This window comes from Schistocerca americana, chromosome 1, assembly GCF_021461395.2.
Source record: "Schistocerca americana isolate TAMUIC-IGC-003095 chromosome 1, iqSchAmer2.1, whole genome shotgun sequence".
NCBI lineage: Eukaryota > Metazoa > Arthropoda > Insecta > Orthoptera > Acrididae > Schistocerca > Schistocerca americana.
In genome coordinates, this window is record NC_060119.1 from 435,515,128 (window position 1) to 435,535,875 (window position 20,748).

General features: G+C 43.0%; 1 protein-coding gene across 1 annotated transcript in view; it reads left to right on the forward strand.

Annotated features, from left to right (window-relative positions):
* The window catches only part of LOC124623368 (carboxylesterase 4A-like), a 363,176-nt gene that overhangs the window by 207,271 nt on the left and 135,157 nt on the right, over window positions 1–20,748 (forward strand). Inside the window, exon 7 of the mRNA XM_047149031.1 lies at window positions 19,236–19,429. Coding sequence (XP_047004987.1) covers window positions 19,236–19,429 — 194 coding nt within the window. The remainder of the gene's footprint in view (window positions 1–19,235; window positions 19,430–20,748) is intronic.

Genomic DNA, 20,748 nt, shown 5'->3' on the forward strand with positions numbered 1-20,748 from the left:
CGGGTTCGATTCCCGGCGGGGTCAGGGATTTTCTCTGCCTCGTGATGGCTGGGTGTTGTGTGCTGTCCTTAGGTTAGTTAGGTTTAATTAGTTCTAAGTTCTAGGCGACTGATGACCTCAGCAGTTGAGTCGCATAGTGCTCAGAGCCATTTGAACCATATATATATTCTATTAATGAATTGCTTATGCATGTTGGTGAAGGCGGATCGCTCTCCAATTGTACCGCCTCCATTTTTCCGTTTGTTTAACAGGGTGTACCAAAGCTCTCCCGTCCGCACTGATTTTCGACGATGTTATAAGTTGCGCTAGGGACCGCATCTACCTTCTTTCGAAGTTTGCAGGCAACTACGCTGTTATGCGGCGGCTCGTTTCGGCCCATTCAACATCTGTCCTTCAAGTGTAACGAGGGAGTAACAGAGTTTATGTATCATACCTGCCACAGCAAATTTGTGTTCGTGGGGTCTCTATTCTAATTCGAACGTTTGACTTACGCTATACGTATTCGTTTCGGAATATCGTTTCTACGTCTTCCGTTAACTATACGTGGTTAACATTATGAAGATAATTAATAACATTTGTGAAATACAACTTTGACTGCGGAAAACTTAATGATGTTCGAAGTCGCCAGTTTTTCCACGACAAACGACTTTCAACAACTTATTATATGCATAATTGTTGCAACTGATTGCCGGGAATATATATATATATATATATATATATATATATATATCTGAATTATAAAAAACAAATACTAAAAAAAAAATGTTGCATGGCGCGGGATTCGATCCGGCGACCTTTGGATTACGAATCCGAGCGCTTTTTTTTTTTTTTTTTTTTCATAACATTCCTCAGTAGTACATATTTTTCAACTGACATTTAAAATTAAAAAACAAAGGTTCCTTGGCATTTTAGAAAAAAAAATCCAAGTCTAAACCAGATAGTGATGTTCGTCACTTGATCGTATTTGTTTTTCAAAGATCAAATTGTCTCTCGTTTCTTCATATTCTGAATCGCATCATCGAAAATGGTGTTCACATGACTGTTCTTCTGAGGAAGTTGGCGTATGTATGATAATAATTATTCATGCGTAGTAGCTTGTGATGCTGGTCGGAAATGTACGTCCAATAATCTCCTTCGCTCCTTTCTTTACTGGACAGCAGGTAAAATACCGCGTGTCCCTTCAACCAGTTGACGGCATTTTTCTTCCAGGTGGGGTATAGCTCCTCTTTCGGGTATAAAAGGCACGCTGGCGTTATCAAATACGGCGGTTTTCTCTGCATAGTTGCTAATTTTTTTCTGATTGACAACCATATATTATTCGCATTTCCACAGACAAATTGATGTTCATCTGTATCAATCAGGTTGCAAGTGGTACACAAAGGGGAATCAGCCAGGTGAATGGAATGTAGTCTGGAGTTCGTTGGAAATTTCCTATTCACAAAGTAGTACCGCAATGACCGCACTTTTGTTGGTAAATGCGGGTGGTGTATCTTCCTCCAGATATCATGCCAAGAGTGACCGACGTATTTTTGTTCTATGATGTTCTTGGTCTGAAAGTTAATTAAGTTTTGGTATATTTTCTTGGCTTTGATGACATCTTTCTCGGGTGTTCCCAGTCCAATGTAGCTACATTCTACGAAGAAATGTTTTAGGTGGTAAAGTTCATTTGGGATGTGGTGAACGTCTCTTGGGGCGTCCTGGCTGGCCGGCGCTATTTCATTTAACAAGAATGCGGTGACACTGTCGACTGACCGCTTCCACAGTTTATATGTTTTACAGACGTACAATGCTTGTGCTTTATTGTACACGTCTGTGAGATTCAATCCACCATTCCCAGTCGGTAGAGTCAATGTTTGGTACTTTGAAGATGTGGCCGCGGCTGACGAAATGGCCAAAAGCAGCCAAAATCCTGTTCGCCACTTCCCTCGGAATTGGCAGGGCTTGAGCCACGTAATTTAATTTAGAGGACAATAGATGTTGACGAGAGCCACTCTTTGTATCTCATCAAGAGTACGGAGATTGTGCTGACGTATACAGGCACGGATGGTGTTGAGGATTCTTCTGTAATTAACTGCGATGGTCTGCCGGATATTCCTTGTGTACTCCACTCCAAGACATGTCATGGTGACAATTTCCTTTATTGGCCCATGAATGGGAACTCCTAATCCGCTTCCAATATTCATTATGCCAGACTTATTCCTATTCATTTTCGCACCAGATACTTGTTCATATTTGTTTATTATGTCGAGTGCTTTCTCTATCTCGTCGTTGTCTTTGACAATAAATGCAACTTCATCGGCATATGCTCTGCAGACAATCCTACGGCCGCGTGTAGTGAATCCTTGTAGGTTGTGGCTCAGGCGAAAAAGCAATGGCTCGATTGCTATTGCAAAGAATGACATAGACATCGGGCACCCTTGTCGCACCGAACTTTTCATTACAATGGGCCTACTGGACTGACCATTTACCATAACTATCGATGTTGACTTCTGCAGAAGATTTGTAATAATGTTGATAAAACCTTGCGGGAAGTTCATGGCACGCATGGTGTGAAAAAGATAAGCATGATCGAGCGCTTACCACTGCACCACGACACTGTGGAAAATTATTAATCGTAGGGAGTATTTCAGCGCAACGGTTTCTTTTAACTGCCCATTTTCTCGACAACGGCTGAGAAGGGCATCTTGGTGCTTTGCCACATTACACCTCTGGCCATGAGCTTTTATTACGCGCAGTATGAATCGAATCTGAATTTCACAATTGGCGGCCTCCCCTTGTAAGGATTATTTCTGCGTTTGATTTATTAAAATATTCCCATCCAAACCCAATTAACGAAGATGGAGGCATTACTTTTCAATCAACCCTCGTAGTTTCCGTGTCATAACGTGCTAAATAGGGAAAGTTTAATTGTAATCACCCAGTAAATACCGAATAACGTGGGTAATAGGCTAAAATCCTATCACACTCTCTTCTAAACTACTGCCTCCCATTCTTGTCAGTCAACTCTGAAAGCTGCAGCCTGGTTACTGTAAAATCAGATAATCTTTCCCTCACTATAACATCAGTATTTCTAAAAAATGTACTCTAGTCAATTCTGTCTAAAGCGCTGCTATGTAAGACGCTCCTGTCTCACCAGGAAGCATGTAGGGGGAAGGGAGGCGGGGGGGTGGGCGGAGGCGGGTGGGGGACAGGGATGGAAGACTTGTAGATCCTGAAGAACTCTCTTCTAAACTTGGTAGATAACACTGTTCTACAAAAAAAAAACTTTTTCTATTTCTGAAAAAATACATTGTGATCCTAGTTGTGCTTCGAGTGCTGAATTCAAAACTGTTTTTAGTTTTTTTTTCTGTCAGAGATAGTTTATGAGTAATAGCAATTTTATTTCTCTTTTCTGTTTCTGATATAGTGCAGCAATTATGAGCTGAAATTCGATAAACAAATTCACTTTTTATGTTGTTACAAGTTCATCACATTAATGGAGGGTAAGATCTAACATACAACACAGTAATCTTTGTGTATACGCTTTGTAGCATTTATTTGAGATGAAAAATTACAGAAAATTGACAAAAAATGAGCCACTGCATTGTAATGCGCATCATTTTTTTCTCATGTATTGTGAACCTTTCTTCTCTCGAATGATATTCCACCAATAATCTGCTAAGATAAAAGGTACCCACTTCCCTTCATAACGCTTTTCTATGGTAGAGAGGTCTTTATGGAATCTTTCGCCATGTTCATCCGATACGTCACTACAACTCTCTGTGAAGTAGTCCACATGAGCGTCCACCATATGTACCTTCAAAGACATATTGCACCCCAGATCTTGATATGCTTTGATCATGTCATTCACCATTGCTTTGTAGTTAGTAGCTCTTCTTCTTCCGAAGAAATTTTTCTGACACCATCTTGAAACAGTCCCATGCTGTCTTTTCTTTGTCATTTAAACGTGCTTCAAAATTTGCATCTTTCTGCAGCTCCTTGATTTGTGGGCCCACAAATACACCATCCTTTATTTTTGCAGCTGAAAGACGGGGGAATCTGGTAGCTAGATATACAAACCCACTGCCTGTTGGATCCATGGCCTTCACGAATTGTTTCATAAGGACAAGTTTGAAGTGAAGCGTTGGAAGTAGTATATCTTCAGGAGCTACCAGACTTCCATGTTGTACGTTCTTTTCGCCCACTTTCCATCTCCGCCTAGGCCATTTCTTTATCACGTAATGAGAATTTCTGTCTCGACCATCCCATTCGCAAAGAAAACAGGCATACTTCGTGTAGCCTTGTTGCATTCCCAGTACCATAGCAATTACATTGAAATCTACACATATTTTCCATTTGTATTCATTGTATTGTAATGAATTTAGCACCTTTTGTAAGAATTCGTAATCCTCTTTGGTCAAGCTGGCTTAAGGTACTCAAATAGACGGTATTTTATTTCCGTTGTGGTGCAAAACACCCTTGAGACTTGTTTTCGACGCATCTATGAAAAGCGTCCACTCCTGTGAAATATAGGTGAAGTTCAGCACTTTCATTGCAAAATTCAGTGCTCCGTCAGTTGCAAAATAGAAAATAAAGGCATGATCTCTGTGCCTGAACACACTGATTTTAGTACTTTGGTGGAGCAGATTATACTCCAGTAATCTTGAACCAAGCAGCTGCGCCTTTTGTTTACATAGTACTAGATCACATAGTAAATCATTTAAATCTGCTTGTGTTAACAAATGTGACGATGACTCACTTGTGCAGTGAAAGGAAGGATCATCGTCTGTGATTTCTTCAGTGCTACTTACCTCACTGCCACTCCGAATTTGATCTGGAGCTCTTGAAGGTACTGGAAGGCTGTCAGAATGCTGCACTGGCATTCACGTTGAAGGCAAATCTTGGTAAACAATGAGTCTCTTCGATTTTTTGTTTGTAAAACCCTGAATTTTAGTTAGACAGAAATAACCTTCAGTAATGTGGTTCATGGGCTCTCTCCACACCATGGGCACAGCGAACAACGCCAGATTCTCTTTACCTTTCCACCACTGAATCAGTTTGCAGTGACATGTAGCATAACAGAAATGTGGTGCCCATTCTTTATCTTGGTCTCCTACCTCTACTCCAAAGTAATGTTTACATGCTTTCTTTATGACTGTTGAAAATTTCTTCCTATTTCTGACAAAGGTGAACTTCCCACAGATATAGCAGAAGATGTCTGGCTTATATCGATAACCACGATGGCGTGGCATTTATGAAAATTTAAAAATACCTCTTCAGTAATACACCTGTACTACATTAATACTAGAGAACTAGAGAAACGCTGATATGTAAAAACAAGCTGTCAATTTACCTTCAACACCACGCTAAATCAGTTTAAACACAGAAACTGTGCTCTTAAGTATGACAGAGACGGTTACTTGTCAGCCAAAACACCCACTCGTTAATATTGATACAAATTACGGCTAATACCACTGTTGTAAACTCTATGCACCTGCCTCTGAGAAGCGTAAAGGTTTACTGCCGAGGCAGCGACCGGCTGTCGCCGTTCGAGTTAATGAGCTATTGGAGGTGATCCTAATGACATAGGTGTGACGGGGGATGATCCAATGACGTTTGATTCTTCCCATCTGCTGTTGAACAAGAAATTGTCACGTTCCATCACTACTGGATGCGGCAACATACCCGTATTTCTCTACAACGTCCCGTGTTTGCCATGAATTGTGGATATTCATATAAATATATATGTATACATATTACATAAAAAGTATCCCTGACAACGATTTTTGTTTACATATTTGAATTTCCCATGGTAAACTGATTTAGAAGCACACAATTTGATATCAGGAATAGAACCCTTGTCGAACAGTGTGATATATGACCTGTTATTTGGAATAAGATACTGTGGATGCTTAACAATCCAGTCATTCCTATGTTTTAATGTAGGAGGCAACGTAGTGAGTGGATTAAAGGCTTATCAGTGGCATAATTGTGCATGTCAATAAGATCTACATTTACGTGGATACTCAGCAAATTGCATTTAAGTGCGTGGCAGAGAATTCATCGAACCAGCTTCACAATTCTCTATTGTTCCAATCTTGTATAACGCGCGGAAAGAGCACCTATATCTTTCCGTATGAGGTGATCGTTTCTCCCTAGGTGTCAAAAAAAATTTTTTCTCTTTCGGAGGAGAAAGTTGGTGATTGGAATTTCGTGAGACGATTCTGCCGCAACGATGAACGCCTTTGTTTTACTGATGTCCACCCCAAATCCCGTATCATTTCAGTGACACTCTCTCTTCTATTTCGCGATAATACAAAACATGCTGCCATTCTTTGAAGCTTTTCGATGTACTACGTCAATTATATCTGGTAGGGATCCCACACCGTGAAGCAGTATTCTAAAAGAGGGCGGACAAGCTTAGTGTTGGCAGTCTCCTTAGTAAATCCGTTACATTTTGTAAGTATCCTGCCAGTAAAACGCAGTCTTTGGTTAGCCTTCCCCACAACATTTTCTATGTGTTCCTTCCAATTTAAGTTGTTAGTAATTGTAATTTCCAGAATGAGATTTTCATTCTGTAGGCTAGCGTGCGCTGATATGAAACTTCCTGGCAGATTAAAAATGTGTGTCGGACCGAGATTCGAACTCGGGAACTTTGCCTTCCGCGGGCAAGTGCTCTACCTTCTGAACTGCCCAAGCATGACTCAAGACCCGTCCTCACAGATTCCATTCTGTCATTACCTCGTCTCCTACCTTCCAAACTTCACAGAAGCTCTTCTGCGAACCTTGCAGAACTAGAACTCCTGGAAGAAAGGATATTGCGGAGACTTGGCTTAGACACAGGCTAGGGGATGTTTCCAGAATGAGATTTTCACTCTGCAGCGGTGTGTGCGCTGATATGAAACTTCCTGGCTGATTAAAGCTGTGTGCCGAACCGAAACTCGAACTCGGGATCCTTGCCTTTCGCAGGCAAATGGTAGAGCAGTTTCGTTGAAACTATTGTAAGCATCTCGCATTGAAGTTACACCAAATTCCGAACTTCTTGAAGAACGCCAATCTTTGTGATTTTGCGTCTGTTTAAATTTGCCATGTTTGTTTCGTTTTTTGTGCAACAGTATTCTGACCCATTATGTATACCAAGGAGGATCAGCTCCGTTGTTCGTTAATTTATTTGGTATAAATTTCTCAATTGATGCCGATACTATTTCTTCGATTTCACACCACATCTGTCCCACACTTATATGGTTATTTGGTAGGAGTGGAGATTGTCTCTCAGGAAGGCATCAAGTGAATTTTTATCTGCATTTTTGGATAGGTGTATTTTTCGTTTCTTTCTGGAGGATTTAGGGGTTACATAAACAATCTCGCTCGTTTATTTCTGGAGGATTTAGGGGTAACAATATACAATCTCGCTACGACAACACTGTGTTCACTAATCCCTGTATCCGTTTTGATGCTCGTTATTAACTGAGGATTATTTGTTGCTAAGAGGTCAAATGTGTTTTCATAACCGTTTACTATTCGCGTGAGCTCATGAACTAATTGCTCGAAATAACTTTCAGAGAAGATGCTGGGTAACATAATTACTTAACATAATACGGAGAAAATGAAATGTTTTCACCTCACTAAAACTATTCATTTTGAAGGGTCTCTCTTTTAATATTAAGTAATGTCAAGCTGTCTTCGATACGAAGACTGGTTTGAACATCACAGGGCTTCAGAAATTATGGTCTTATGGGAAGTAGTACGTTCTTTGAACTGATGGTGGGGCACACTTTACCACGGTGCTACTTTGCATTTCTCTCATTAACAAATGAGTGTCAGAGGTGAGAGAAACGATAAATGACGGACCAGACCGAAGATTGAACCTCTGATTTTGGATTTGTTGCCTGACTCGTCCCCATCGAGCAACTGAGAGATTCCAGTTTCTGGTAAGACTTGCTTCTTCGATCACAATCAGCAAGTAACTAGGGCTGTTTATCAGGTACTGCGTAGTTATGTGAATTTTGGTGGTTGGTTATCTAGTTTGCACAGTACTAGCTTCTTTATTACCACTGCACCTTCATTTCATTTCCACACTATCGCACACTGCTTGTTACATTACAGCTTAACTTAGTATCCTGTTGCAAGACAACTGATAACTCTAAAATGTGACGACAATAAATTAAACATTGTGTAAGAGAATCGCCACTAGGCTTTACTATTTAGAAAAGAAAGAAGTACGTTCTGCTGTTCTTCGTGTCCAAGTCAGAGGAGCGAATCAATTCACCTAAAAGCATATACAATGAAGCGCCAAAAAACTGGTACACCTGCCTAATATAGTGTAGGGCCCCAGCGATCACACAACAGTACCGCAACACGCGTGGCATAGTCTCTACTAATGTCTGAAGTAGTGCTGGAGGGAATTGACACCATGAATCCTTCAGGGCTCTCAAAAAGTGACTGTGAGCACTATGGGCCTCAACATCTGAGGTCATCAGTCCCCTAGACTTAGAACTACTTAAACCAAACTAACCTAAGGACATCACACACATCCATGCCCGAGGCAGGATTCGAACCTGCGACCGTAGCAACAGCGCGGTTTCGGACTGAAGCGCCTAGAACCGTTCGGCTACAGCGGCCGGCTTTAGGGCTCTCCATAAACCCGTAAGAGTACCAGGGGATACGGATCTCTTCTGAACAGCACGTTGCAAGGCATCCTAGATATGCTCTATTTTTTATATCTGGGGAGTTTGATGGCCAGCGGAAGTGTTTAAACTCATAAGAGTGTTCCTGGAGCCACTCTGTAGCAATTCTGGACTTGTGGGGTGTCGCACTGTCCTCTGGAACTGCCCAAGTCCGTTGGAATGCATAATGGACATGAATAGATGTAGGTGATCAGACAAGATGCCTACATACGTGTCACCTGTCGGGGTCGTATCTAGAAGTATCAGGAGTCCCATATCACTCCAGCTGCACACACCCCACACCATTACAGAGCCTCCGCAAGCTTGAACAGTTTCCTGCTGATATTCAGTGTCCATAGATTCATGAGGTTGTCTCCATGCCCGTACACGTCCATCCGCTCGATAGACTTGAGACTACACTCGTCCAAAAAGGCAACATGTTTCCAGTCATCAACATCCCAATGTCCGTGTTGACGGGCCCAGCCGAGGCGTAAAGCTTTATGTCGTGCAGTCAACAAGGGTACATGAGTCGGCCTTCGTTTTTTAATCTTTTTTAATACTTTCTCATTTCATAGTCTGTTTGGCGATTTGATTTTATGCTCCTTTTTGCAGTGCCACATTCCAGATTTATCCGTTTCTTCGTCTCCACCTCCCCTAAAATTCAGGTTTCATAGCCATACAACGCTCTGCCTCAAATGTTCAGTTTTAATAGCTTCTTTATTTGCACGTATTTGATACCAGAAAGCTTTCTTGATGATGAAAGTTTTCTTCTTGAGCGCAAGTTAGCATGTGATTACTTTTTGTTTTATGCACTAATGTTTTCCTTATTGGAGAAGTTTCCCATTTCTTCTATCAATATCGCTTCTCAGTTATTGTGTTAAGTCGCTGCTCTCCTTTCTGCCATTCTTCCCGCTTTAATTTTATTCTCTTTATTTTACTCTTTGATTTACTTGTACTTAACGGATATTCTGTGCTCCACTCCGTTCAGTAGCTCATATAAATCTTCATTAGTTTCTTCCAGAAGAACTACTACCCCCAGGCCTATTACATGTCTCTCACGTATTTTTGTTCTTTTTCTGAAGTTTTCCTTTTTTATTTCCTTCGTTGCTTCTTCCACATAAAACTCAAAAGGTGTTGATAAACAGCAACAATATCTCATAATTTTTTTTACCCGAGACTATTTTTCTTGAATTTCCATATTCATGACTTCTGCTAGTTATTGTACATATTTACGAATTATTCGTCCGACTGTTATCTGACGATTCACACATTTATCTACTCATTCCATTTTTTATAGTCTGATGAAACATAATTCTGGAGATTTTGTAGCATGTCTCCTTTTTCACTAAGCTGTGAAAGCAGATAAAATATTTTGTTGTGCAATACCTCCACATGATTTTGGATTACTTTACGCCAGTACCTACATTCCCCTAGCGAAACAAATTTCAGAGGATAATATAAAATAATGTCAAACATCTTGTCAGGACGTCTACATCCGCTTATTTTCTCCTTCATAGTTCAGAAACTACTTCCAAACAATAAAATTAAATCACAGTACTGTAAATTATTGCTGCCAAAGCTATTTCGCGTCGGCCTGTGTATTTCATTTAAAATGAACTGCCATAAAGTTAATTCCACCAAACCATCCACCGTCCATTCAAGAAAAACACTTCAGTGTTGTTAGTCACTCTCATTGTGAGGTCATAGCACTGACCTTGACAAACGTGTACTTCCCTTATTGTGGATAATAATTCTTAACGGACGAAGCTTCCAGAGAAGACAATACAAAAAAAATTGTTAATGGTTGGTTTTGCAGACACTTGTTTTACGTGAGGTTTCTCTCTATAAAATTCGTCTGTTGTTCACTGGTTACTAAAATAGTCAAAGTATTCTCATAGCAGAAGAGTTGGGAACTGAGAGTCATGGAATATTTCTGACAATACTCTTGTGAAGTACCCGGTTATCGACTCTCAAACAACAATAAAATAAATATCCTGTGACGCGGTGGTTGGTCGACTATCGTGTAGTCTTCAGGACATGATCGCGGGGTTTCCATTTCCATAAGAAAGGATTAGGTCCTGATCTGTAAGTACATTCACAAGGAATATAGCTGAATTTTTCGTTCACTGTAATATTAAATATTTATACCAACTGTCTGAAGACATTATCATCACGATTATATTAAAAAAAAGAAGTAGTGAATAATTTCGCTTGCATCAGTTCTCGCTAAGAGCGCATTCAGAATTCAAGAGTAATGGCGTATGTGTCTCTCTTTTCAGTTTAATTTTACGAGCTCGGTTGCTGCGTCTTTTGCTATTGCGTAAAAGCGTATGCGTCGGTCCCTCTTATGTGATTAAAGAAGTCTCTGCCAGACATTCTGCAGCTTTATTCCACGACAGCTGTATTATAAAACGTACGAGTATTTTGTCACAGAAGGAAAGTCAGTGCTATTTTCAAATATGTCAACGTTTTCCTACAGCATCCTAACAGTTAATTAAACGAATCCTTAAACATTGCTAGTAAGAACACCCGTTAGAAATTCGTTACAGATAGGTACAGTCGATTTCCATAGTCATCTAAACAACCGAAACACAACAAAATTTGAAGTGAATAAGTGGTGTATAGAGGGTGAATCGGTATTCCAGCGAGGTTATTACAATCTCGACGCAGACTGATCAGTGACTTTTCCAAGTGTTTTGATGTAAGGGACTCGATGCCTCTGTACAAAGTAATTCAATTTGATTTCTTAGCCCCATTTATTTTTATATCTCTATTACACTGAAAACACACTCCCAACAACCCATGATCATCTGATTTCAACGGGTGAGAGATCTGGAGAAAGTGGAGACCAGGACAGCAGTCGAACACTCTCTGTATCGAGGCGCGCAAGGCAGCACGGGCAGGTTGCGATGTTGCGTTATCTAGTTAATCAACAACAGAGCAAATGTGTCATGTCTTCGTGCAGTAGAGACACTCCGTCCGAACAGACCTCGCGGTGCCCAACGGAACTGACCGACCGCCGTGTCATCCTCAGCCGACAGGCGTCACTGGATGCGGATATGGAGGGACATATGGTCAGCTCACCACTCTCTCGGCCTTTGTCCATTTTCGTGACTGGAGCCGCTATTCCTTAATCGAGTAGCTTCTCAACTGGCATCACGAGAGCTGAATGCACCCGCTTGCCAGCAACGCTCGGCAGATTCAGATGGTTGCCCATCCGAGTGCTAGCGAAGCCCGATAGCGCTTACCTCCTATGACGTGACAGGAACCGATATTACTACTGCCGATGTCTTCAGGTGGTGCCACTTCCTGCTTCCACTACTGCAAGAAGCGACTGGTGATAACAGCGCGGCGGTGTCGAAATTTATCGCGCAAGGAGCAGGAATTATGCATGCGCGGAAGTGCGCTCTCAGTTGGATGAACGTGGTGCTCGAAGTGCCCCCTACCAGGAAGCGAAGAGAGGCCTTCCACACCTACGCAGAGGGCAACGACATGTTACAGAACGCTACTGTGGTTAAAATCTGAATTCTCTAAAATGCGTTGCGTCGGGTCATAAATCGAATGCTCTTGTTTCTCCTGTTTTAATTTAATGGCAGCCAGTGCTATATTCCAGATGGTACTTAGTTGAAGTCCCGCATCCTTGTTGATAAGACCGTCTACCATGAGGATATAACTGGCCTCCTTGAAGAAATAATCCCAGAATGACGGTTCTGAAGGTATAGTTTAATGACGAAAATGATGAAAATGATGAAAAAAACACGTTCATCGTTCTGGAATTCTGTTTTTAAGGAGGCCATACGTATCTGTACGGCAGACAATCTTATCAATAGGGATACAGGATTTCAGCTAAGTACTGGAAACAGGGGAAAGGAGAATCTCCGATTCTTGACTTGCAGAGAGTTAATTAAGCCTTTAATCACAGCAGCGTCCAGCAGCACAGTCATTGCCCACTCTGCACGCTCGGAAATCCTGTTTTCGATTGCTAATTTGGGGCACTATGAACGCCACTTTTGTCAGACTGTGAGCGCATTTCCCCGAAAGCGTAATTCCTGCTCCTGGCCAGATAAATTTCGACGCCGCTTCGCGGTTGTCATCAGTCACGCGCTGAAGCAGCTGCGAGGGCAACTACCACCACCTGAGGTGGTAGTAGTAGTAGAATAGTATTCTACCTTACGGCAGGTCGCGTCATAGGTTAAGCCTCTTCCACTTTTATCTGTCCATAGCCAATCTTTTCATTTCTGAATATTTGTCTCCTTTTATATTGTCCAGCATTTGATATCATCTTTTTCCCCTTCCCCTTTTTTCCCTCCACCATTCCTTCTATTCCTTCAATAAACAGTCGCTCCTCAAACAATGTCCAATCCAGTTCCGTTTTCTTTTTCTGGTAACTTTCAGCATGTTTCTTTCTTCTCCAACTCTTCTTAATACTTCTTATTTCCTTACTCGGTCTTCTCACTTCACTTTTTTTCCATTCTTCTCCGTATCCACATCTCTAATGCCTCCAATCTTCTTTCATCTTCCTTCCTCAATGTCCACGTCTCCGCACCATAAAGTGCAACGCTCCAGATGTAACATTTGGCAAGTCTTTTCCTCAGATCTTTGTTTAGTGGCCCACAAAGTAAATTCTGTTTCCTCTTAAATCCTTCTTTCGCCATTGCAGTTCTTTTCCTAATTTCTGTTGAGTTTCTGTTAAGCAATACATATCATCCATTATTACACTTCCCAAGTAATTGAAGTTATGCACTTGCTCTGTTTCCTGTCCCCCTATTTTCATACGGCATTTTCTCCCCTTTCCTCCAATTACCAAGCTTCTCGTTTCCTTCTTGTTAATCTTCGTTCTATATTCTTCTAATTTTGTGTTTAGATCATCTTTAGATTATCTGAACCACCTGACGACGTCGAACAGTTGTTTGGACAAAATATAGTGGGACCTGCACAACCTCATGCAGCGGCAGACCCGAGGAGTGTATTTGAAAGATGTCTGTCGTCGCGGGTGCGGGCCGCATGGAGTCGAATGCATTGATTCCATCGTCGCACGACTGTCATCGGACCCCGAATAATGCGTGCAGCCATGCCGTGAAACAGTAAACTGCATTCTCGATAGATCACGAACCTGCCATTACCGAATTCCGACACGTGCTTTTCAAATTTTTCTGCTCCGAGGTATATCACAGTCTTCTCACAAACAAACAACACTGAAAAGCGACTTCTGAAGAGAAACTTGATGCATTACCTTTCCTTCTATTCAGGATGTAGATAACGTTTCCCTTACGTTCTGCTTGGAGCGGCTGTGCTGAGATGTTAGCACTCGCACGTCTAAAAGACCCCACACACGAATGACGCATCGCAGCGATCCATCGCCTGGGCGACCGATCGCTTTGTAGATCGCACGTGTGTGGGCAAATCGCAGCGATCGGTCGCTGATCGCATGGAAATCCCAGGCAATCTGGTGAATCGCTTGTGATTCGTGCAAGCAGTATGGCTGCCCGCCTGGTTAGTAGCGATGTCTGGTAACGTGGCAGAGACTCGTTTCTCTATTTATCAAGCGTGGCTGTGCAGTTTTGTTTCGTTTCACTTTTCCCATATTGAGAGAAATTTACGTTCGAATGGACCACAGACTGCTCTGAGAAATGAAATGGAAGCCGAAATTGCCATGGTATCCTTCGATTTTGCAGTAACTAGCGTTTTAAACCTTGTGTTATGCAGGGTGTTTCGAAAAGGACTTTACAACTTTAAAAATGCGTATTAATTTATTGAAAGAAGATGTAAAGATGGGTTTAGTGTTAGTTTGTAGTGAAACACGTCAAGTTTTTTTACCTTAAACTAAAGATGTTGCATGTGGTTTCCGTTGGTTATCCTGCACACATCTCATCGGAAGTCAGTTTCTTTCCAAACTCGCTGTAGCATTGCAGGTGTAACTTGCTCAGTAGCGGCGTAAATTCTTGCCCTAAGTTCAGGTAGAGAAGCCGGCACAGGAGGTACAGACACGGTATCCTTGATGAACCCTCATAAAAAACCGAGTGGTGTCAGGCCTGGGGAACGTGGGGGAGCATCCAACTGCCGCATCACTGCCAATCCAGTGACCTGGAAAGCGATCACTGAGAAAATCCCAGGCGTTAGGCAGGAAGTGGGGTATTGTACCTTCTTGCATGAAGTAAACATTTCGCTCTTGGTCGTCCACATCGATCTGTGGTATCAAAAATTGTTGTAACGTATCTAGGTACACAATCCCGTTGATGGCTCTGTCACGGGAAAAAAGGGGCGTACACTTTGTTCTTGCTCAGTGCGTAAAAACCGTTCATTTTAGAGCTATCACGATCATGTTGCAATGTTTAATGTGGATTTTCACTGCCCCAATACCTACAGTTATGTGTGTTAAGCTTGCCACTTAAGTGAAAATTCGACTCGTCAGTAAAGATGATTTTGTTCAAGAAATGTTCATCCTCATGTCATCGATTTAAGATATCCGAACAGAAGATCTTGCAAGCAATTTTATCAGTGTCTTTTATTGCTTGTGCGATATTCAATCTGTACGGTCTCAAACGCAAACGGTTGCTCAACACACGCCAAACAGTCATATGTGCGACTTGCAGTTCGCGAGTGATACACGCCGGGTCGATTTTGTAGGGCTGTTGACAAAACATTGTCTCTCTCGCTCAACCACGTCGTCAGATGTGCTTGGACGAGCTGACGATTTCCCATGTCTTACCGACCACCCTGTTTCTACAAAACATTTATGCCACTCATAAACGGCTGTTGACAAAACATTGTCTCTCTCGCTCAACCACGTCGTCAGATGTGCTTGGACGAGCTGACGATTTCCCATGTCTTACCGACCACCCTGTTTCTACAAAACATTTATGCCACTCATAAACGGTAGGCCAACGAGGGGGATCTTTAGTGTACTTGGTACGGAAATTACGCTGAACTGTTGTCGCCGACTTCGATTCTTCAAAACAAAACACACAGCTAGCACGCTCGGTTCCACTGAAAGCAGCATAGATAACTGCCGCTAGCGCTGCTTACGGTACGATTCGGCACTAGCGAAATACGCCAGACAAAAGTTGATGGGTTTCCCTAGAAATTGACACTAAATCATCTCTGTAGGTACTATAAATTAATTTATATTAATTTTCAGGATTGTAAAGTCCTTTTTGAAACACCCTGTAGAAGTAGAATTTATGGGAAGTTCATTGTAGTAGCCGTTATACAATGGGCTCTCTCTCATAATTTTGAGTAATTTCTGAAATAGTTATATGCATATTTAAGTTTTTAATTTGTAAACTGGATGATACGCGGTACGTGCCTGTAGTGTAATATTAAGATGACATGTTAATTTAAATGTTCAGGGAAAATCTGTTTTACAGTTATACTCAAGACACTTGTCATTCCTTATAATATAACTCTCCTTCATACAGTTTATAACAACAGTTACAGTTATCAGTAGTCTTGTCGCTGACAACATCTCTACAGACACAGCGAGTAAATTATGTATATACTTGCAGTTAAATTGTAAGACCATTGAAAAAATAGGGATTGAGGACTAATAGACGTATAATGAATTGTAATGGCACACTGGGAAGACGTACACAACGTATTTGGCGTCAGTAGAAAATGTAATATACGAGTACTCTGTTAAGTAACCCACAGTTCCCAAGAAAAGCGTTTGACCCGCCAGGTTAGCCGAGAGCGCTAATGCGCTGCTTCCTGGACTCGGGTAGGCGCGCCGGCCCCAGACCGAATCCGCGCGGCGGATTACCGACGTCGGCCAGCCTGGATGCGCTTTTTAAGCGGTTTTCCACATCCTGATAGGTGAATACCGGGCAGGTCCCCATGTTCCGCCACAGTTACACGACTCGCAGACATTTGAACATGTTCGCACTATTCCATGGATTACACTAGGCGCAGACAGCTGGGGTACACTGATTCCTTCCCGGGGGGTATGGGGCGGCGACAGGAAGGGCATCGGGCCACCCCTTCTAACTAACCTTGCCAAATCCGTTCCTAACCTTGCCGACCCTGCGAAACCGCGGGACAAGACGCCAGCGAAAGAAAGAAAGAAAGTTCCCAAGAAAAGGATTCCGAAACAAGGTCAATAAGTTATTATTCACGTTCAAAATAAACGGGAATTATAATTTTAAATTTATAACCTCCGTGAAGTAAGTCACACTTCCCAAGTAAAGTGTTTCGAGACAAGTTTAACAAATTATAATTCTCGTTTATTTTTTGCAAGTACAGTGTGTATATAAAATCCGGGAACACTTTAAATTATTTATTGCATTAGACCCAACATTGTACAGATATCATACATATGTCATTTCGAAGAGAAACACTGAAAGTTTTTTTTTTTTCATGTATACCGCCACAGCATAGCGATAGTCAGCGCTAGCCGCAAACAAGGCGAGTTCAGGTGCGGATCGAGGTTTCTGTGTGTTAGAGTTCGACACAAACAAGTGTGCTACAGCTGTTCAACGGGTCTTTGGAGCCAAGTACGATAAGAAGGCGCCAACAAGGAACATCCGTTTAACATCTGTAGTACACTTTTTTTTTGTCGATCTCCAACAGACAGAAATCTCGCTCCGCACATGAATTCGCCGTATTTGCGACTAGCGCTGACTATCGGCAAATTATCGAACTACGCTGTGGCGGTACACATGCAAAAAAAATTTCAGGTTTTCTCTTCAAAATGACATATGTACGATATCTGTCCAATGTCTGGTCCTTGTGCTATAAATACACTACTGGCCACTAAAATTGCTACACGAAGAACAAATGCAGATGATAAACCAGTATTCATTGCACCAATATATTACACTAGAACTGACATGTGATTACATTTTCACGCGATTTGCGTGCATAGATCCTGAGAAATCTGTACCCAGAACAACCACCTCTGGCCGTAATAACGGCCTTGATACGCCTGGGCATTGAGTCAAACAGAGCATGGATAGCTGTACAGGTACAGCTGCCCATGCAGCTTCAACACGATACCACAGTTCATCAAGAGTAGTGACTGGCGTATTGTGACGAGCCGGTTGCTCGGCCGCCATTGACCAGACGTTTTCAATTGGTGAGAGATCTGGAGAATGCGCTGGCCAGGGCAGCAGTCGAACATTTTCTGTATCCAGAAAGGCCCGTACATGACCTACAACATGCGGTCGTGCATTATTCTGCTGAAATGTAGGGTTTCGCATGGATCGAATGAAGGATACAGGCCGGCCGGAGTGGCCAAGCGGTTCTAAGAGCAACAGTCTGGAACCGCGCGACCGCTACGGTCGCAGGTTCGAATCCTGCCCCGGGCATAGATGTATGTGATGTCCTTAGGTTAGTTAGGTTTAAGTAGTTCTAAGTTCTAGGGGAATGATGACCTTAGAAGTTAAGTCCCATAGTGCTAAGAGCCATTTTTGAAGGATAGAGCCACGGGTCGTAACACATCTGAAATGTAACGTCCACTAATCAAAGTGCCGTCAACGCGAGCAAGAGGTGACCGAGACGTGTAACCAATGGCACCCCATACTATCACGCCGGGTGATACGCCAGTATGGTGATGACGAATACACGCTTCCAGGGTGCGTTCACCGCGATGTCATCAAACACGGATGCGACCATCATGATGCTGTAAACAGAACCTGGATTCATCCGAAAAAATGACGTTTTGCCATTCGTGCACCGAGGTTCGTCGTTGAGTACACCATCGCAGGCACTCCTGTCTGTGATGCAGCGTCAAGGGTAACCGCGGCCATGGTCTCCGAGCTGATAGTCCATGCTGCTCCAAACGTCGTCGAACTGTTCGTGCAGTGTTGCTAGTGATACGAGGCCGTTGGGTTCCAGCATGGCGTTCCGTATTACCCTCCTGAACCCACCGATTCCATATTCCGCTAACAGTCATTGGATCTCCAGCAACGCGAGCAGCAATGTCGCGATACGATAAACCGCAATCGCGATAGGCTACAATCAGACCTTTATCAAAGTCGGAAAGGTGATAGTACACATTTCTCGTCCTTACACGAGGCATCACAACAACGTTACACCAGGCAACGCCGATCAACTGCTGTTTGTGTATGAGAAATCGGTTGGAAATTTTCCTCATGTCAGCACGTTGCAGGTTTCGCCACCGGCGCCAACCTTGTGTGAATGCTCTGAAAAGCTAATCATTTGGATATCACAGCATCTTCTTCCTGTTGGTTAGATTTTGCGTCTGTAGCATGTCATCTTCGTGGTGTAGCAATTTTAATGGCCAGTAGTGTAACTGAAAGTGTTCCCGCACTTTATGAACTCCCTGTATTCGTGAGGATACGGAAGTCAGCTGCAGCTACTCCTAAACACAACAGTTCATTTCCATACTCCTCGACACAGTGTCGTTCACAATACTGACTGAAACTGGTTGACAAATCGCTCGCGTGTGAGATGTCGACGCGAGCGACCGATTGCAGGCGGCATCACGTACGACGGACCGCTGCGATCCGTCGCTCGGGTGTCGGGTCCTTAAAACTTCATGCAAACTTCACATTCGTTACATGGCACCCATCACTCTTTTGCAAATTTTGACGACCAGCCGCGAGTGCTCCACAGACGCGCGTTGTGCCGCAGGGCTGTTCCACCGCGCGATCGTCATGTCCGGCAGCGTGGCGGCGCCGTGGGCGCGCTCCCGCCACCCGGCCAACTCGTCGCGCGGCATCGCCCGCAGCCTGGGCTGCCTCGCGCCCGACTCGGCGCTCATGCTGCGCTGTCTCCGGAACAAGTCCGTCGCCGAGGTGCTGCGCGCCTTCGAGGACCAGTACCAGGTGCGCCATGCGCCACTTGCCATACTCACCGTCATCATCATCAACAGCACTCTCACATCCTTTCGTCCTACGTATGAGCGCTTTTCTTTTTTTTTTTTTTTTTTTTTCAACCTCTTATCGGCATCGAAATGGAAACCAACGCCTTCCAGCTCCTTTTACATCTACATACATCCTCCGCAATCCACCATACTGTGCATGGCGGAGGGTACCTCGTACCACAACTAGCATCTTTTCTCCCTGTTCCACTCCCAAACAGAACGAGGGAAAAATGACTGCCTATATGCCTCTGTACGAGCCCTAATCTCTCTTATCTTATCTTTGTGGTCTTTCCGCGAAATATAAGTTGGCGGCAGTAAAATTGTACTGCACTCAGCCTCAAATGCTGGTTCTCTAAATTTCCTCAGTAGCGATTCACGAAAAGAACGCCTCCTTTCCTCCAGAGACTCCCACCCGAGTTCCTGTAGCATTTCCGTAACACTCGCGTGATGATCAAACCTACCAGTAACAAATCTAGCTGCCCGCCTCTGAATTGCTTCTATGTCCTCCCTCAGTCCGTCCTGATAGGGATCCCAAACGCTCGAGCAGTACTCAAGAATAGGTCGTATTAGTGTTTTATAAGCGGTCTCGTTTACAGATGAACCACATCTTCCCAAAATTCTACCAATGAACCGAAGACGACTATCCGCCTTCCCCACAACTGCCATTACGTTCTTGTCCCACTTCATATCGCTCTGCAATGTTACGCCCAAATATTTAATCGACGTGACTGTGTCAAGCGCTACACTACTAATGGAGTATTCAAACATTACAGGATTCTTTTCCCTATTCATCTGCATTAATTTACAATTATCTATATTTAGAGTTAGCTGCCATCCTTTACACCAATCATAAATCCTGTCCAAGTCATCTTGTATCCTCCTACAGTCACTCGATGACGACACCTTCCCGTACACCACAGCATCATCAGCAAACAGCCGCACATTGCTATCCACCCTATCCAAAAGATCATTTATGTACATAGAAAACAACAGCGGACCTACCACACTTCCCTGGGGCACTCCAGATGATACCCTCACCTCTGATGAACACTCACCATCGAGGACAACGTACTGGGTTCTATTGCTTAAGAAGTAATCTTGCAAATACTAGTCTGAGATCTGCCGCCAAATAAGAATGTGCATTATTTTTCGTAACTAGAGCCCCGTCGTAATGCTTACATCATCAATAGCTTTACACACAAGTGCGCGTGAGCGCCGCCTCTGCAGCGGGCGAAGATCACAAGTCCACAAACTACACTACTATACGGCCCAGTGTTGAGC